Below are 13996 nucleotides of genomic sequence, written 5' to 3'. Positions count from 1 at the left end.
CATTGGTTCTGGTTTGGAATGCGTGTTACGTTCCACTATATCTATGACTGAATGACTGATCACTGTCCTCAGGTTCAGACTTTCAGTCTGCATGCAGCTAGCAATTTCTTCATTTCAATCAGTGAAGCAACAAGGGGATGCATTCTAACTCCTTTATGAACGTGACAATCTGAGAACTCTCTCTCTCTCTCTCTCTCTCTCTCTCTCTCTCTCTCTCTCTCTCTCTCTCTCTCTCTCTCACATCGTTGTGCGCATGCTTGACTCTTGGAAGCTGGAAGCAGCTGTTGGATCGAGGTTTTTCAAAGAGTACGGCAAGCACTCCGGAAGGCAGGGAGCACTTGGCAGTTGGCACTAGCAGAGCTCGGCAAACCTGGCCGTCTGAACTGAAAGACGTGGCTGCTCGCTTTGTCAGGGAGAGATGGATCATGGAACGGGCCTAACACAAGAGCCCTTTCGGTTCTTTTCTGGTCCGCGCGTGCGCGTCGGATTCGGAGCACCACCCCAAGCCAACGTCGGCGCCGGGAAACGCACGTGGACCGTGCACGCACCGCGAGACGCGCGTGCTGATGGATACACGTACCGTCTGCGAAGCCCCGGTTGGATCGCGGGAGTTTTGCCGATTGGTGCGAGAACGAGACTGTTTTCTTCCAAATTCCTGCGTCCCAAACATGCCCTTAAATTGGTCGTGGAATGCAGCATTCATGTATCAAAATATGGGTCAACTCGCGTTAGAAATTTTTGGATCAGACGTGTTTGGTTGTTCCAATAGGGCAGGAAGATGCATCTCTGATTTAACCGTTCATTTAGGCTAAGATTCGTGCCGAGGATGTTGGTGAAAAAAAAAAGATAAATAAGAGAAGCAACGGATCGATAAGTATCCGGCAGGAGGGATAGACAATCGAGATAAGCCATGTGTTTATAAGAACATACGAAATTGCATTCCTATACTTGCAATTGCACCCGCAATTACAGCCAGATGGCAGGCTGACACCAACCGTATGCATATGCTCCGCTATAATCAGTTCATCATTGTTTACACACTGCAACAGGGACAATGGTCAATTAGCTCACAAGGATCACGAGGCTGATAACCAGAAAAAAGTTATCATTGGATCAGAGTTTCAGTAGAATTCAGAAGCTTCCGTTCATACAAGACCAGCTTGATTTTATTTTCAGTCAATGAGAGCTTCAGATGAATAGATGATTGAAGCATAACATTACCTCTGCTACAATAGTCGCCACCACTGAAGCAGTGTAGCTTCAGCTAATCGTATTCCTTCCAAGTGATCCCCATCTTCCGGAGCTCTCTGAGGCTGCCAGCTATTTCGCGGATCAGCTCCTCGCCTTCCTTGCCATTTCTCAGCGAGTTCACGCTGTGCTCCAGGAAGCTCCGGTCTGCTTCCAGCGCCATCAGCCTTCCACTGACTTCAGAAATCTCATCTTCAAAACAAGCCAAGTCGTTCGCACTGACCATGGCGTGGTACTGCCCCTTCGGATCATCTTTACCATGTGTCAAGTCTCTGAAGCTATTGCCATTTCTTCCTATATGCTTGTGGGATGCCAGATTATCTGTTTCGCCATCTTCGTAAGCATCGTCACTGTTTGTGTCATCAACTGAATCTTGTTTGTCATCACTATCTGGCAATGGAATGTGATTGCTGTTGTTCGAGAATTCCTGAAGCTTCTGTCTTAGCTTCCTCAAGCGTTTTGAGATGTATGCCTTCTCGTCCTCAAAACCGGAAAGTGATTTAGTCGTTCCGGGTATGCTAGACTCGTGTTCTTTTAGACATGAAAGGCGCATGTGGTCGCGTATTTCATCGACGAGCAACTGATCTCTGAGTTTCATCTTGTAGCTTTCGACCTCAGCTTGAAGCGTCCGGACCATTTCAGCCATCTTCTGATGGTCCTCGCGGTCGTACTCGCTTTGCTCTTCCATCATCCTTTGGTACTGCTGGGCTTCCATCTGCATTGCTGCCTTCTCTTCCTGCAGTCTAGTGATCATGGCCATTGTTTGGTTCGCCGCGACAGCTGAAGCATTTCTTTCTTCCTCCAGCTCCTTCCAAAGACGGCTTATCGACTTACGGTCCAATTCTATTTGCCGCTTCAGCTGGTCAACTGTACACTCTCCTTCAAATTCGTTGACCATGCTCTCGGAAATACCCGAGTAATTCCTCTCAAGGGAGATTGCTCTATTGATATTGTGATGTATAGCTTGTTCGCCTTGGTCCTGTACAGTATGACTATCAATGTCAGGTGCCTGTGAAGTAGAAACCTGTGACAGCAGTAGCTTCAAATCTTCATGAACTTTCAAAGAATTCTTCCTTGTGGTTCCCTGAGAAAAATCAGCTTTCATTTCAATTGGCATGGCGTCTGTTTCAGCTGATTTAGCAACTCCTGATGAATCCTCAGTAGAACTAAGAGCATTGTGCCAAACATCATCTTCTGATTTATCTACTGGAAAAAAGATGGCATTGTCAACATATGCGAACTAAAGAATCACTTGAAATAAAAAAAAAAAAGGAATTTTGGAAGGATAAATGGATAATGCACACCTCTTGTGTCAGAATCTTCAGTAATTTGCTGATCACCTTTGCTGGGACCATCAGTTGACTGAATGTTTGCTTTTTCATTAGCTTGGATCTTGCACAACTCTCCTGAATCTTCAAAAGTCTTTTTGTTGGCACCACCATTCTGGACTGGTATCGACTCAGACTGCTCACGTACGTTCTCCTGGGCATTGTCATCTGAAGGATTGCCATCTCCAATCTTTATTTGTGGATGACCAAAAGTAAAGTCTTCCGTAGAATTATCGGTGGCATCATCCAGCAAACTTCTAGGATCACAACCGCGATGCCAGGGTTCTGATTCACAGTCAGAGGTCTTCAGCTCGCTGTACGCGACATAATTGATCTCATCGATACATTGATATTTTGAAACATCTCTAGAGATCTCCTCAACATCAATGCCACAAGCTTTGCTCTGAAGAACCACAGAAGGATATGATTTCACCTTCAGTGGCCTCGAGCAACATGAGCATACAATATCCTCCTTCAGGACTGGTGCTTCAGTAGCATCAGTCCTCAAACTGAAGTTATTCCTGCAACCCGTGTTGCCGATCCTGATACTGAGTTTCCCTACCAAGGACTGGTACGTCTCCAGGTTCGACTTCTTGTCAGCAGCAAACGAAAGAAGGCAGGCCTCACACATGCTGTGGACATCGGCAAGCTTTTGGTGATTGTGGCAAAATGCCCACGATGATGCTTCTGCCTTGTGCGTACTGCACATGAGGTCACGGTAGAAGCCCGGATGCGCCTTGCCCAAGACATGATCGAGCCTTGTGCACATTGGGCATGGGGGTTGCAGCTTGCAAAGGCGCACAAATGTCGTCACCAGGTAGGAGAGTAGCCCCTCAAGCAGCAGTAGAAGCATCAAAACCCATTCAAGGACTACTGAAGATAGCAGAGCAGAGAACTGCTGAGTTCTCCATGGTTTACCAGCGCTTGTTCTTGGAGCCATTGGTTTTAACTCTGTCACCAGATAAATAGTCTGTGTCTTCCCTGGGACGACAAGATCTCGAGGAAGATCTGCAAATTATGGTATTATCATATTACAGGCAGAAGGGGTAGCCTAAACTCTGAAACTTAGATGAAGTAAATGGTTGCAACCTACTAAGAGTCTACTAATTAGATTCAATACAAACATACCCTACTCAAATTTCCATTCTTGGCAGAGAAATAGGGTTGAGGGTTTTAGGGATGAAACTTGTGACCCCATCCATACTGAAAGAGTTCCCAGAGTAGAATTTTCAACCCAATCAGCCATCTTATGCACAGGATTACCCTAGATTAACCCAAATTAAGAAACTTTCCACAGCCTTCAGCTTTAAAATTCAGAGAGAAAAGGGTGAATTATGACCAAATGCCTACCAAATTGCGCAAGAACGCGGGCAATTTAGCTTGCACAAGATGAGCTCAAAAATCGACAGCAAGAACTCAAATGAAATTCCTACAACCCAAGCATCCAATCCTACTATCCTAGTACACAGTCCGATCAAGCAAACCAAAACAAATCAAGAACTACCAATCTGCATCGATGATCAAAGAAATGGAAGATCAAACGAGCTATCTAACGCACCTTCATCGCATTTCGGAGTTGATCATCAGATCATGGATGTGTCTGCCTGCTTAGGATAAGAAAGAGGAATGGGGAAAGAAACAGGTTGCTGAGATCTCCCCCTTTCCTTGTCCCTGGAGCACCACTCGCCAACTACCACGAAACCCATAAATAAAACATAAAACAAATATTTACTTGCATCAATATACACATTGGAAAGGACATGGAAGATGTCAAATGGAACAATTGGAGGTGGGTACCTCGGAATTTGTCACAACAGGCTGTGATAGTACAGAAGATTAGACGAGGAATAAAGAAAAGAGGCGAGTGAACGCTGATCTTTTCTTTTATTTCGGATTAAGCGCCGTGTAGGTTGCTTTGTCGATTTTCAATTCAAATATGCCATCATGAACTGACGTTTTTTTCATTTTCTTTTTGCTAGCACCGGGTCACAAACTGAAAAGACGGTCAAACTGCAAGCATCCATTCCATTCCCATATCAACCTTGACCCTGACGCTGATGTGTGGGCCAATGTCATTAGTCACTACTAGCGCATCAACCTGTGCGATTGCACAGGCTAGAAATTTAGCATACAACTGAATTTTAGATATTTGTGTTAATAATAATGGTATGCTAAGATACATCAGCTATTTATATTTAAATATTAGAATATAAAATATAAATGTAATTTTTATTCATAATATTGAAATCATATTTATTATTTGTGAATAGATCTAATTTATAATTTTCATTTTATGTGTTATGCAAATTGATTTTTATTTGTTTCTTGATTTTTTGAAATTATTATTATTTTTAATATTGTCACCGTATCTCATATTATTTTTTTGAGATACATTATAAATTTTTTGATATTACTTTTATGTGATAATCCGTAATATGTTTGCGTTCTGTTGTTTTAATTTTGTAATATCTGATTACACGTATATTTAATTGGTATATTTTAATTGATTTGGAAAAGTGTGTTTATTGCTAACGTAACTAAGTTGGAGTTTGCTAACGTAACCTTGTTGGACAAAGTATATCTATAAAAAAGAAGAAGGAAAGATCAGGAAGGAAGTAGTCTTAGAGTTGGACTCTGATTTATTTTTTAATCTTTTATTTCTTCTGGTTGTTGATCTATGGTTACAGTTAGTCAATCAATCAATTCGACGGTCGGATGTTTTACTTTTTTATGAGAATTTCTAAGATTTTTTTAGGATTAATATGGAGACATCAAAAGGAGCCTCCAATTAGTAAATATAAGATAGCTTCGAGAATATTTGGCCAAAATCATCCTAATTGGTTTACGAGTGAGGCGTTAGTTGCAGGCATCATCCACTCTGATTTTGGTTGGAGTTTATGGAAAGATCAGTCTGAAAGTTCATTCTCGATCTTCTCCCTCCATTTCAAGGAGAAATTGGCCACCATTCAATGCAACGAGCCACCAGGGGTGTCGAAGAACTGTTGGTAGTTTGGTACATTACAGTTGAAGCTCACACCTCATAAGATGGAGGCATGAAACTGGATTTGCAGGCACTACCCACTGCCCACAGGATTTGCAAACCTAGAGACGGGGATACGGAACCATTCTCCGACGAAAAATTCCCTATTGACATAGAAACTGTCGATGCTCTGACAGTAAATCCAACTGCTGGAACGGTTCTTTTTTCAAAACAGTGACATGAACGTTGTCATCTATTAAAAAACAACAAGAGTTTTTATATTAATAGAACAATTGCTGAGTGAAATCAGTAGGGAGGAATAGCTAAAAGAAGGACAAACAGATATAGCTATAAAAAAAAATAGCACCAAAGAAATAACATACAACATGTTCTCGTTGAGATCACAACTTGAACCCTGGAAATTACAGCTTTCCATTTGAGTAACGAAAGTTCAGGTTGGCGCAAGCCTGCTGTAGTTTCCTCGCAAAAAAAAAAAAAAAAAAAAGTGGTTCCTCGCAAAAAAAAAGTATAAAAAGGTGGTTACATTTCCAGTAGAGCTGCTGAATCAAGTACTCAGTGAGGATCAGGGACGGAGCTAGGGGTAGCTGGTAGGGGCGATGGCACCCCTCATGCTTCACGTATTACCTTCATATATTTGCTAATTAGACCAAATTAGAAGCTTTATTTGCCCCTTTCAACATAATTATATTAGCCTTTGGCCCCTTCATTTTAATATTCTAGCTTCGTCCCTGGTGAGGATCATTAGTAGAGAGATTCTAATCTACTAATGGTTGTCGTAGAAGATCCAGAACCTCAGAGCTGCAGAAGATGGTGAGGACGGCGACCAGTCGTCGGTCGCACGATGGAGAGGGTCAGGATGCTGACAATTACTGATAAGCGGGTCAACCGTAACAATATCCCTAACGAATTCTCTTCGTGATCTAGAATTATTTTTTAAAAGGAATTTTTGTTTTTTACATTCTAACAATTTCTCTTCACGGTTTTCTTCACAAAGTGATTCTAAAGTTCATTTCCTTCGAAACGTTATTTTCTCTTCTTTCCCTTTATAATATCTTCGAAGACAAGCTGTTATAGATGAGAAAAAAAAAATATGAGAAAAAAAAATAAAAAGAGAATGAAATGAAAAGTAATGGTTGGAATGATATAAGCCTCACCATTAGTCGGTCTCGGACGTGCTCCGAGTATTTAAATGCTCCTGCCAGGTTCGGCCACGGCCGACGACGTGTTTAGTAGGTCCTGCCAGGCTCAGCACGTATACCGGCTCACTGAGCCCACGGCCTGCGATCAGAAAATTTCCATGGATCCATGTGGGGAGTTAGGGCTGGTTTGGAGTCCTGTAGCTCTAATAAATTTTAAAGGTAATCTTCTATAGCTTTAAAAAAAGTTTGAGCTGGCGCAATAGATAATTAGAGGTATTTGGTTGAGATATATTAAACATTAAAAATATATATAAACTATTTTATTTTATCCAATAAACTTTAAATTCTATATAATTCTCGAAGCTGGAGCTCTGACAAACAAGACATTAGCATGTTTCTGATGACTTTTGTTTTCAAAAAGAAAATCTTGAATATGCGAGAGAGGTTCTTTTTCTATACTGAACAGAAATGTCATTGTACCGTGAAGAAGTTGCTTGTATCTCTTCTAAGACTTTGTTTTCCTCTGCAGGCCGAGCCAGCCACAAGGAATCCATGCTTTTTCACAGAATTAAAACTACAGGTGAAGAGTGCCGAATAATCTTTCACGATGGCTTGTCTGATTGGATTAGCACGAAGGGCAACCTTTACACAAAAAGGAAAGCTGGCGCTTCCAATGTTATCTTATCGTGCAATCTATTTCTAACTTTATCTTATTTAAAGCAAACCTGCTGTGGCAATTTGCACAGGGAACTTGCCGGTGAAGTTTGGTCGAGAGGATTGGAGGACAACTGGTGTGGAAAACGTCACACTTTTTATCAACTGAATGACTCAGAGTACTCGGTAGTCCAGTAATCCCTACGGACCCTACCAGTATAGACGGGCTGGCCGAGATGACTGGTGGCAAGTTATGGGCTGAGCTAGAAAACACCAATTCTTAACAAGAATTTGGGAACCAGAAAATGGGCTAAACGAACGTGACGACCAGACTAGGCCCACCGAGCCGAATTCTCAAGTCCGGCAGAAAACCCTCGGTTCCACCACTCCCCTCGGCGGGAATTTACTTGTGTCTGCAACCTATCCGTAGTGTGATACATAATAATTTATTTTCTTTTATGTTTCTTTATATATGATTTTCTATAGTTTTATTAAAAAAATTATATAAAATAATTTTTATCATGTGTCACATTGTAAATGCACATAAATGCATAGTGTGGTGGCAAGACACTATAGGTGGTTGCAAACCAGCTAGGTTTTAACTCCTGACAAGTCACAATTTAACATACAAAGAACGCTGAGGTCTTCTAAATTTTTGGAAACAGGTAGGTAGCCTCATGGCAAAATCTCCAAGGTGAGAGTGAGCCGATGGGGTTTGAGCCACCGTTTCACACATATCTCCGTTGAGACATCCAACGAACGTGGATAAAACGGGGCTCTGGTCTAAAAAAATCAAGACCGTAAAAACATAAGACCGATTTCATAAGTTTATTTTCCTCGGCTGGGCCCCCTACCTTCGGCACGGAACCGGCCTCGTCTCGTGCTTCCTGCTCCCGCTGATTCACCTCGTCCGGTTGCCGCGCGCGCGCAACACACACATCAAAACGTAGCCGCGGACGCGGCGGAGGTGCCAGGCGGGAGAGATTCCACGGGACGCGAGTGGGAGGCGGCCGGTGGTTGCTGATGATAGCTGCAGCCGGTAGCGGTCGTTCCGGGCTAGCCGAGCCCGAGCACGTATTTCCCTTGCACCGAATTGTCGATAGATAGGTTCGGCCTTGTTGAGAGTGACCGCCCCAAACGGACCTACTAGTTTCGTGCAGGCCTCAAATTGGGCGTCGCATCCAGCATCCGGTCTAGAAGTTGGAGTCGCAGGTCTTCACAATCTCGCATATGATGCCTGCTCGCCAACCTGTGCCAAGACTTACGTGCCATCATGCGCGTATACTAGTAGTACGTATGGCCAGGCATAACATGACTCGTACGGGAACGACATTGATGGTTCGAATTTAGACGAGGCCCGTCCTTCGCGAAGGTTTACAGATCGGTATCGCGTACGCGGTGGTGAGTTTGATTGACCGCTGCGTGCAACCACTGCTAAAAAACCGACCTTATATATTAATTCATCACTATTTATTATTAATAGTCCGATATTATTGTCGGTTCGTAAGTCACGTGAAAAAATAGTTATCGTAGTTTATGAACTAGCGGTGATAGAAGTTATCACTGTCGACTCGTATTATAAACCGACTATAATACTATTATTGCCGCTTTAAATATGAGCTTGCAGTGATGATATAAACAAACCTGAAATTTATTTTCACTGGGTTTTGACTCATATACGTCTAGTGATATTTTCTCTTTGCACTCAAGTCTCTTATCTGGTCCACCTCCTTCCTCATTCACTGGTCTCTCTGCACTCAAGTCTCGTATTTACATTCGAGTGAACTAGCTCTGTGGTGTCACGCGCGACTTCAGCCAGCTACTCGTGGTTGGCGAAGGAGACTTCGGGTGCGTCTACAGGAGCATCCTATGGCTCCCCAACAGCGGAGAGGAGGATGGAACCCGCGAGGGAGATGCGGAGGATGCAAATGGAGATGACGCTCTAACACCTTGATGCATAGTGGTGTCTTGGACACTCGCCAGTCGCATCGTCGATGTCTTGGAGTGAAGTGGTGGCGCAAAGGTGTCTTCTTGCAAGGTTTCTTGCGTGTCTTAATGGCTTTTGAGTTTGAGTTTCTTAGCGTGGTTCATATGCAGTAGTTGTGGTGGATCTATGATGTAGTTGAAGTGGACAAAACCTTAGTTCTTTAGTAGTCTTGTATCTACAACCGAGTGCATCTGGTTTTGATATGTGTGCTTTGTGCCGTGTTTATGGATGCACTTATCGATGATGTGAATCATAGATGAAACTATTGTGCTTGCGTTGTGTTCGTAGATGTGCTTATCGATGATGTGAATCATGGATGAATCTGCCACGCGAAAGGGGGTCGAGGGTGGTGTGAACGCGGTTCGTCGGAGCTAGCGTCGGGGTTGAGCGGGAGCCCCAATTTTTATCTAAAAAAAGCAATATTATTGGTGGAAAAATTAGATAGTGATAGTGCTCAGGTTATCATTGTTGTTTGTCCATTATCAAGTTTAAGACCATCTTCAATCATATTTTTTTCATTTTATTCTCTTTTTGATTCCCTTATTGTTCTCATTTTTTTATTTTCTCTCATCTCCAACAGCTCTATTCGAATGGATTCGTGAAGTGAAAGAAGAGAGAATCTCGTTCTAAGAGAATAATCTTGAAAATCTTTTCGTGACGTGAACCATAAAAAAAAACTATTAGAACACCGAAATAACGAAAATCACTTCGTGGAAGGATTTTAGTTCTCGATGGAATCCGAAATGGTCTAAAACCGCATGTAACGGAGATTTTGGAACCGGCAGCGCAGCTATATTATGCAGTAGTGAATGCAGCACCGTTCGTCCGGCGATGTGCACCGGTCTAGCAGCGGTACGGGCAGCCTTGCTCGCTCGCTCTACATCCGGTAGTATTCCCCAACGCGAAAATGGAAACGACACGAGAAAGGAGCGGAGGGAGAAAGTGGAGCTACGCAGAACTTCTGGAGGAGGAACTTGCCAAAGATGAATCATGACTGTAACAAAAAAAAAGGAAAAAAATACTAGGGGTTCCAAAGTAAAATTTCAAAGCAAAAGCAGGCGCCTACCCTACACTGCTACATCTGCATCTGCTGGCACCTCGGCGGTCACTGCGAATCCACACGGGTTTCCGGTCCAATTCAAAAGCCGATACGACTTTGTGAAACCTTGAGCTCCCGCCTCCGACAGCTTCCATCAAACCATCTACGTGCGCCGTCACGAGAGATGGCGACACGTGTCGGCCAGGCCTCCGCCACGCCGGATTTGGCATCATGGCTAGGGGACACCCAGGGGAGGCACGGGCGGGCCACCCAATCTGAGCCGCTGGGACGTACGGGCCACAAGTATCGCCAGTTTTGAACAGTTTCCAGCCCAATCAAAACAATCCTATCCGCAGTTTTGAAAATTCAACGTAGCGATTATAAAACCATTTACAGCTCATAAAGCCACGCAGGAACAAGACGTAGAACGAAAGCAACAGGCAAAATGGAAGGACGCTGGAGGCCGTACAAGTTGAGCACGAAATGTCTTTCCAGAACTCAAATCATTCTATTTCAGATCTAGAATCCAGATAGCATACAAGGTCTGATCACAGGCACAGAGTGAAAGAGATTAGCAAGGGTAATTTCGACAAATACTTATCACATGATCCTTAACCTCAGCTACAGACAACCATCTAACAAACTCCACGACACCGTCCGTCCATCCGTCCTTTCAACCTGGGTACACAAATTTGCCCCCGCCTCGATAACAAATTTACAAGCAAGTACCCCTGAATGCCCCTCCTCAACTAAGAGAAAAAAAGAAGAGAAACAACCAAAACAGAACGAGAAGTGAACCCTAGACTGCTCGACACCGATCTCTACTTCTTCGCCTTCCGGGCCGGCACCTTCCGCGCCGGGGCCGCCGCCTTCTTCGCCGGAGCGGGCTTCTTGGCTGGTGACTTCTTCACTGCGGCAGCGGGCTTCTTGGCCGCCGGCGCCGCCTTCTTCCCGGGTGCGCCCTTGGCCGACGTCTTGGCCGCCTTGGCCGGGCGGGACCGGGACGAGGCGGATGTGGCCTTCGTCTTGGTCGCGGCCTTCGGCTTGGGAGCTGCCGCCTTCGGCTTCGGCTTCGCGGCCGGCTTGGCTTTCGGCTTGGGTGCAGCCTTCGGCTTGGCAGCCGGCTTGCCGGGGGCCTTCGACTTCGCAGCTACTGCTTTCGTCTTGGCCGCGGGCTTGGCGGGGACCTTGGCCTTGGGCTTCGCGGTGGCCTTCTTCTTGGCGGGGGCTTTAGCCTTGGTCTTCGCGGCGGCCTTCGCCTTCGGTTTGGGCTTGTCGGCGGCTGGGGCGCGCGCCGGCGGCAGCTTGAAGGAGTTCTTGACCTTGGTGAGCTTGCCGGCGGCGACGAGCTTCTTGAGCTGCACGAGCAGCAGCTTGCGGAAGTTGGGCGGCAGCTTGTCCTTGTGCTTGTCCTCCACAAACTTGGCAATCGCGTGCTGGCTCGACCCCGTCCTCTCCTTGAGCGACGCGAGCGCCTCCGAGATCATCTGCGCACCAACCACCACACAATTCGTCAGATCCAGACGCGACGCAAAACAACGACTACGCGAAAACCAATACAGCAAGGACGGGAAGAATTCAAGGGCCGCTCAGGCAGGCAATTACCTCGGCGTACGGTGGGTGGGTGGGATTGGTGCGCTTCCGCGGCGCGGCTGCCTTCTTAGCCTTGGCCGGCTTCGCGTCCACCGCCGCCGGAGCCTCCGTGGTGACGTCGGGGGCCGCCTCCGCCAACGGCGCCGGGTCAGCAGCCACGTCAGTCGCCATCAATGCTGAGCACCTCGACAAGGAAGAAGAGCCCACGCGCGTGTGCCGAGGAGAGAGAGAGCTCTGTGATGGGTGAGGAGGTCGGGGCGGAGGAAGCGGTGCTTAAATAGTGGAGACGCCACGAAGACGGGCAGAGCCAACGCCGCGCTCTGATTGGTCAGAAGACCCTCGCCTCGGATCGGCCCCCCTCGCGCACCACATTGAACCTTCCCCGTCCGATCCAGGCACATCCAACGGTCGTTGTCGCGCCTCCTACGGTGCCGCGGATTGCTGCCCCCCAACCGTGTCGCCGGGCACGCGAACTGGCCTCAGTGTGCTTCTCCTCCCGATTTGTGACCCAATATCTCTCGACAAGATCGATCATTTCGACTGTGATTTTTTCAGTCGTGTAGGCACGGGTCATGGCTTTCGAACGAGTGTAAGTTTTACGTATTTGGTTGAGTATTCTGGGAGATATTGATCCGGAAATCCGGACTGGTCCGGGTGGTGCTGTTGTGTGAGTTTGCACGGGATTTCCTGCCGGCGACACGGGGTGCACCGGCGAACAATCCGGTCTCTGTGCATGGACGTGTAGCAGGTTAGCAGAGGTAGCCAGGGAGCTTTGAATCTCATCAATCCGACGTCATTTCGATAGGTTACGATCGGACGAAACGCGACGCAACTGACACACCTCGGAACACTCTTGGTGGTGGTGTGCGAGTACAGCCAGGCGTGTGCCGTGCACCGGCGCGGTGGCCGGCCGGCTCGCCGGAGAACCGCCGTCCTCTGGCGTGTCGGTTCATGAGGAAGGCAGTCCCGCAGCTGCATTTACGTTGTCACATTCGAATTCAGATCTAATTGCTGGAGAGTGATTAAAGCTAGCTGTTGTGGTTGGGGAAAGCATACCGGGTGACACAGGTTATCTTGTTCTACTTGTGAGGCCAATTTTGTTCATCGAATCCATAGGCTGCTCAATGCACAATTCAATTTGCGTCGATTTCGCGCTGGAATCGTGAATTGGTTTGAAGTTGTGCAAGTTTTTGTTACTGATCTGACGAATCAATTGGTCCAGGAAGAGGTCAAAGTAGGCAGGGCGTTCTTTGCTGGGCTGTACAGGTGTATCATCGGCTCGTCCGTGCGTGCACCATGGAAGCTTGCTGAGCAGCATGGAGCGATCCCATCCATGGAGTTCGCGCAATCACTTCACCTGTTACCGTGATGGAAGCCTCTGCTGCATCAGTTGTAACCATACAGGAAAGATGGGAAATGGCTGCTTGCGCAGGAAGCACTTAACCGGCGGCTGACCGTTCCATACCACTCTAGGCTCTACAAAGGGCACACAATACCTATTCATTTCAGCATGTTAGCCATCTCCAATCTATACCGAAGAACATTAACAACTGTTTACGATGTATTAATTTGTAATTATTAGACAATCAGGTTTAACGAGCGACACAGGCGTGTGTATTGCCTTGCCCTCGCTCGCTCACTCGGTCGGTGGTGACAAGGACGTCCAGGGGACGGGATGTTGCGAGTTCGGTTTTTGTTTGAGGAGCTCTCCAGGCAAAAAGTTCATCATCGTCGTAAGCTCGCATGACACATGCATGTTACCGGCTTACGGCAGCGCGCCATACAAGACGCCGAGCTGTGGTGCGGTGTGAGACAGAGACACCGACCCATCCGTTGTGCTCCGGCGCTGGGCTTGCAGACGTGCACCAGACCGGATGCACTAGTACACGGACGGATTTGCGATGAACCGAGCGATTGACGCGATGAGCTACCTGCTCGCCAGGAGCTTCACCGCACGGTCGGTCGCCGTTGCCTCTCCCGTGCGAAAACCCGTGCCATCTCGAGGCA

The 13996-nt window shown here is 46.4% G+C and overlaps 2 protein-coding genes across 3 annotated transcripts; both read right to left on the bottom strand.

Moving 5' to 3' along the window:
* Positions 1–687: 687 nt before the first annotated feature.
* On the bottom strand, positions 688–4480 carry LOC133913540 (probable myosin-binding protein 5). Of its 2 annotated transcripts, none has more exons than XM_062356716.1 (5): positions 4374–4480; positions 4135–4266; positions 2553–3584; positions 1222–2454; positions 688–1040 (listed from the first exon to the last, which is right to left on the bottom strand). In XM_062356716.1, the coding sequence occupies exons 3-4, from the start codon at positions 3514–3516 to the stop codon at positions 1265–1267; spliced, it is 2154 nt and encodes a 717-aa protein (XP_062212700.1). In that variant the 5' UTR covers positions 3517–3584; positions 4135–4266; positions 4374–4480; the 3' UTR covers positions 688–1040; positions 1222–1264. The 2 variants fall into 2 exon arrangements, with proteins under 2 accessions (XP_062212700.1, XP_062212701.1); XM_062356717.1 differs by having other exon boundaries at positions 691–1040; positions 1222–2451.
* Positions 4481–10880: 6400 nt separating this feature from the next.
* LOC133913539 (histone H1-like) lies at positions 10881–12250 on the bottom strand. Its single transcript, XM_062356715.1, has 2 exons — positions 12002–12250; positions 10881–11883 (listed from the first exon to the last, which is right to left on the bottom strand). Exons 1-2 carry the CDS (start codon positions 12158–12160, stop codon positions 11218–11220), a joined length of 825 nt encoding a protein of 274 aa, XP_062212699.1. The 5' UTR covers positions 12161–12250; the 3' UTR covers positions 10881–11217.
* Between the last annotated feature and the right edge of the window lie 1746 nt (positions 12251–13996).

The sequence above is a fragment of the Phragmites australis genome, chromosome 3 (genome assembly GCF_958298935.1).
Source record: "Phragmites australis chromosome 3, lpPhrAust1.1, whole genome shotgun sequence".
In the NCBI taxonomy this organism is placed as follows: domain Eukaryota; kingdom Viridiplantae; phylum Streptophyta; class Magnoliopsida; order Poales; family Poaceae; genus Phragmites; species Phragmites australis.
This window is presented reverse-complemented; position numbering and strand designations above follow the sequence as displayed.

What these genes read in the sequence shown, in the direction of transcription:
- LOC133913539 (XM_062356715.1), bottom strand. Translation starts at nt 12,160, where the DNA reads ATGGCGACTGACGTGGCTGCTGACCCGGCGCCGTTGGCGGAGGCGGCC. An exon ending in CCCACCCACCGTACGCCGAG is followed by an intron (nt 11,884 to 12,001) that starts GTAATTGCCTGC and finishes GTTGGTGCGCAG; the next exon opens with ATGATCTCGGAGGCGCTCGC.
- LOC133913540 (XM_062356716.1), bottom strand. Translation starts at nt 3,516, where the DNA reads ATGGCTCCAAGAACAAGCGCTGGTAAACCATGGAGAACTCAGCAGTTC. An exon ending in TGAAGATTCTGACACAAGAG is followed by an intron (nt 2,455 to 2,552) that starts GTGTGCATTATC and finishes TCTTTTTTCCAG; the next exon opens with TAGATAAATCAGAAGATGAT.